Here is a 5,061-nt window from a genome sequence, read left to right as displayed (position 1 = left end):
GGGCCTCCTCGTCGATCTGCCTGTCGCCGTTTGGGGGCGAGCCACGGACGACTCTGAGGGAGAAGACACGAGGTTGGTGGAGCCGCACCCAGTTCCAGCCGCGCCGCCGCCTCTGTGCCGCCGCAGAACAGATCGGAGACGAGGGAAAGGACCGCAAGGGGGAAAAGAGTCGCGCCGCCCAGCGCCGGCCTGCACGCCGCCAACGTCGCCGGTGTTGTCGCAATGAGAAAGAGAGCCCGCCGGACCGTCGCGAAGCTGTCCCTGCCGCCGTGCCCAGCTGCATTTGGGAGCCCTGCCGTTGCTCATGGGGTTACACCAGTTAGCTTCTGCCGCCGGAAAATGCCCCTGCTGCGTCGCCGGAGAATTTTGCCGGTAAGGGTTTTAATTGAGATTTCTGTTCTTTTGAAATCCCGGGAAGATTGTTGATACTGTGTTGTTGTACAGCTACTATTATCAGAAATTCGGGCCGCCGCCGTCACTCGAGAATTATTGGCGGAGCTGCTGCCGGGCTGCCGCCGATCCGGTTCGGAGATCGTCGCTGTTTCGGTTCAGCCTTTCTCCCTCGGTCTTGGTAAGCGTTTTGGTTCGAGGAGCCTTTTGTCGTTGTTCTGATAATTTCGGCTGAGGCATTGTAGCGTTATTTGTCACAGGGTTTATATCGATGCTTGCGTGTCGTGCTCGGAGTTCGCGGCTGCTTCGTTTCGCTAGCTCAGTAAGTAATTTATGTTTCGAAAAGCCTCGCGTTAGTATTCGGTTGTGTTTGGTTAATGAATATGAGTTTTGGTAACGTGGGGTCATTCCTGATTGTTATATGCTGCGATTAGTGTTGCTATGGTTACCGCGGGAGTAGCTTGGAGCCGAGGTTGCGGTTGTTGGTGATCCCGGTTTAAGAGAGGAGATTCCTGTGACGCGTTTGGGTTATGGATTTGCGTTTTGAGGTAGGGGCGCTTTCCAAAAACTATGTTTTATGTATTGGAATTATTACATATGGATACTGATATGAGACAATTGGTATTTGGTGATTGTATCTGCCTTGTGTGTTATTTGTTTGTCTCGAATGGTTAAGGATGCTTGTTTGGCTGAATTGTTGTGCGGCTTGTGAAATATAATGTTTTGAGGTTGATTCTTTAAAGATTTGAAATCAGAGTTTGATCCGTTGAGGATTGATTTGAATTGAGTTAATTATTTTGATAATGTGAAAAGTCGAACGCACTTTTGAATTCAGCCTGGTTTACTTTAATTGACTTGGTTTTGGACAAATGATTTGTTATTGAGCCGTTTCTTTAAAGCTTTGGAAATGAGTTAAATTGGTTGATATTGAGTTGATCTTGAAATGGTTTTCTTGAAATATGCCACTGAGGCGACTGTTGGATTTAGCTTGCTTTGAATTTATTTCTGGTTTTGAGCTGTTGAAAAGGAATGAGAAACGGTTTAGTTGGGACCCGAACCGGGTGGCAAAAGTCCAAGTTTTAGGGGAGGTGCTGCCGAAATTTCTACAAAATCCTAGTCTTGTTTAAAAAGTTATTTAAAAAGGATTGAATTTGAGAAGTTGTATTATTTGATTTATTAAGAGAATATTTATATTTTCAAGCTCAATTTATTTAATGAACTTTATGCGTTGAGTTCGGCTTATTTAGAAAGGAACTATTTTTTACCGTTTGAATCACTGAAGGAAATAATGATACTCTAATATTGATTTCAATATAAAAAGGAGCTTTTAGTGATTTCAAAGGAATCTAGACTTTTGATTGAGTAATTAAGTTTGAGGCATTTTGGAAGAGTTAGAAAAATGGGTTCCAAAAAGAAACCTGAAAGTGGTTTGATTCAAATGAACCGGTTCCTTTTCAAACGAGTTGATTTTTGGACCGGGTTGGAACTTGTGATTTTGTATGGTCGGTTTCATAATAAATTCAGTTTTATTTACTTGAACCGAGAATCCATGATTTTAAGAGTTTCAATGAATTTTAAGGAATTGATATAGGTTGACCTTCCCTAAATACTTGGGACTCCGCCGAGAAGCTTTTGTTATAAAATCCCATTGTTGGATGGATGATTTTGAATGTTTCAAAATGAATCTTTAACTTTCCATGTTTTTGGAAGTTTTGGAAAGGGAATGCCGAGAGCGGCTTTGTTTTAAAATGGGAACTCACTTTGAGTAAATTTGGCTTATGAGCCTGAGATGATTTGAGAAACGAGATTTCTAAAGCCAAGGCTGAAAAGAGTTGAAACTTGATTTCAAAGTGAAACGATTTGAGAAAAAGTTATTTATGGCTTAAATGCCGGTTTTATGAATATTGGCTGGTTTTGGATTGAACCGCGAGCCGGAATGGCTGTGTATAATATTGATTTATGGCTGATTGCCGAATGAGCTATGGGCCGTATGGCTGACTATGAATTATGAATTTAAGCCGGATGGCTGAGATGGATGTTGATCCATGACTGAGACTGAATGAATATATGCTTGAGATACCTGGGTAGTAGCAAGGGTTGTGGTTCGTCCCACTTGCTCCAGGTCAGAGACTGTGACGCCTGGGTAGTAGCGGTAGTAGTGGTGATTCCACTCGCTCCAGGTTGAGCTGTTAAACACCCGCCTGGGTAGTAGCCGCAGTAGTGGTTATTCCACTGGCTCTGGGTTGAGCGGGTAGTAGCAATGGGGTTGTAGCTCAAACCTACTTGCTCCGCGATGGGTGTTTCTGTCCATGGTTAGCTACCAGGACGTGTCGGGTTGGCTATATAACCGACAGATGATATCATCAGCCACTAGGGACAGGCATGCATCATATGCATTTATGTGACATTGTTTGGGTGTGCATATTATACTTGGTTTGCGTATGTGATTAATTGCTAACTGTTCTACTTGCAATAACTGTTTGTTTGTGCTTGCATCTTCCTATTTGTGTTTGCTACTGGGACTCTGTTGGACTGTGGTGATTGGTTGTTGTTGGATTGTTTGGGCTTAGGGCCGTGGTTGGAATGAGATGAACTGATGGTTGATTTCGGCTGTGTTTTTTGGTTTGGAATAAAATATGAAAGGCTATTTTGGTTCAGTTTAGATAAACCTTTTTGAAAGGCTTTTGATGTTTTGAAAATTGAACGGTTCCTCTTTCAGAAAAGATTTTCGACTTTACTTTTATTGTAAACCGTTGTTTTTGAAAAGAGGCATAAGACGGTTATTAATCACTGGTGCGATTATCTTCACGTATCCTATTACAGTAATTCCCAAAAACCCTCTACTGAGAACCCTTTCGAGGATGATGTTCTCACCCCCCTACATTTTTCCCCTTTCAGGATATGGGCGCAGAAGTTATGAAGAGCTTATTTATTTGTTGTTGAGATGTTCTGTATTGCTTTAGGTTATTATTTGTACCCTCGCCTTTATCTTGAGATATTCTGTAAGAGGGATAGGAATTGTATTGGTTAATGCTTGTAATATTATATATGTATATGTATATATATATATATGGATGTACTCTTTATGAGTTTTGTAAGTTGTATGGTATCTATGGATGTATGTTATCGAACGAAAGTATTCTTGGGAGTAGTAATGCGGTTTAAAGTTTCAAACAGGCTCATATTTTAGTATTAAATAATATAAGTGTCGTCGTAATGTCCGAGCTATCAGAGTAACGCAGCCGGAAGCGTGAGCTTTGGTAGTTAGGGTGTTACATTATGGTATCAGAGCAGTTCTTCTTGTAGAGCCTGAGGAATGGACTGACTATTCTTCAATTGCATACTCTGAGTGTTTGTCATGTATTAGGTCTTGTCGAATGACGAGAATTAGAGCTTTATGCATATGATGGTCTATTGATTAACGCTATTAGTGTTGCATTGCATAATTCCTTATATTAAGTTTGGTCGGCTTAATACTAGTGAATTATGTATATGAAAGTACTAATGGGTTATCATAGATGATATACGAGGTTTGAGTAAAGCGAATCGCGGGTTTTGGGAACGGTAGAAACTATTTCTCGAGGCTATTCAGTTGTGTGTCTTGAATCCTGTTCGAGTCGACCTGTTCCTTCATATCCTAACTTGAAGTTCTTGTTTGCTAACCCTCTTGAAAAGTAGTTTGATTCTTCAACTTCATTTCTCTATTCATATGCATTATTGTTTGATCTTAATTGCATATGCTTGTTTGGAATCCTTGTTGTATCTATCTTCCTCTGTTTGAGTTCTTCCTGATCCCTGTATTCTCTGGCATGACTTTGAACTGATCCTAATGCACTGTGCATTTTAACTCCTGTTTCTGAGTCTATTCTTTGAGAAATTGTTGATTCAGTTTTTCTCTTATTTGACAGTGAGCACAGCTAATTTTGAGATTTTATGAAGATTGCTGTTGAATAGATATATACTTATCTATACATGAAATTTTGAAGATTTCTCATACCGCTTAGCAACTATCTATTTTTAATATCTCGCATGTATTTTTACTGGTTTGCGGAACGGCATTTACTTTAAATACAAATTGACTTTCTAGTAATTTTACTACGGTTCCAATGCACATCTTTATTTGATTATGTATTTGGATATTTTTCAAAATTTTGGAAAGGAAAGATTTTTCACTTTTATCCCGGTTGAGTTTCATTTGATAAGCTTTACCTAACTTATTTTGTATTGAGTTTGATTTAGCATGCTATATGGTTTGTGCCATGGTTGTTCTTTTGAAAGTGTTGGACTCATAGCTTTCTTCCTATGAACAGGCTAAATTCTCTATTTAACCTTTCATCCCTATGAATGTCATACTTTACTTTATTTTTGAGTAATCTTTTACATTTTGTGAACATTACCATTGATCTTGGTTTGTCCTCTCTTGTGAATGTCATCCTTATGAGGGTCAGTTTAATTCGTTTTAAGTTAGTGCATTGTTTATTCTCTCATTATCTCTACAAGAGTTTTTAGTCAAAGATTTATCATTGAGAAATCACAAATGATTGAGTTGTCTTTTCCTATGACTTTTTCTTTTGGATCAATTGAAAGCTTGTTTGATGACTCATGCCTAGTGAATCTTGTTTGGACTACTTTGGTTTAAGATCTTTTCTAGTATGGCTTGACTCCTTTTTA

At 39.5% G+C, this 5,061-nt stretch overlaps 1 protein-coding gene across 1 annotated transcript; it reads left to right on the top strand.

The window, feature by feature from the left end:
• The first annotated feature begins 222 nt into the window (after positions 1–222).
• LOC148579331 (uncharacterized) lies at positions 223–890 on the top strand. The gene is made up of 4 exons (XM_088501359.1): positions 223–372; positions 445–571; positions 651–712; positions 825–890. Exons 1-4 carry the CDS (start codon positions 223–225, stop codon positions 888–890), a joined length of 405 nt encoding a protein of 134 aa, XP_088357485.1.
• Positions 891–5,061: the final 4,171 nt, after the last annotated feature.

The sequence above is a fragment of the Arachis ipaensis genome, chromosome B10 (assembly GCF_059453495.1).
Source record: "Arachis ipaensis isolate K30076 ecotype BB chromosome B10, ASM5945349v1, whole genome shotgun sequence".
NCBI classification, from domain to species: domain Eukaryota; kingdom Viridiplantae; phylum Streptophyta; class Magnoliopsida; order Fabales; family Fabaceae; genus Arachis; species Arachis ipaensis.
The sequence above is the reverse complement of the archived record's forward strand: the minus strand, read 5'-3'. Positions and strand labels throughout refer to the sequence as shown.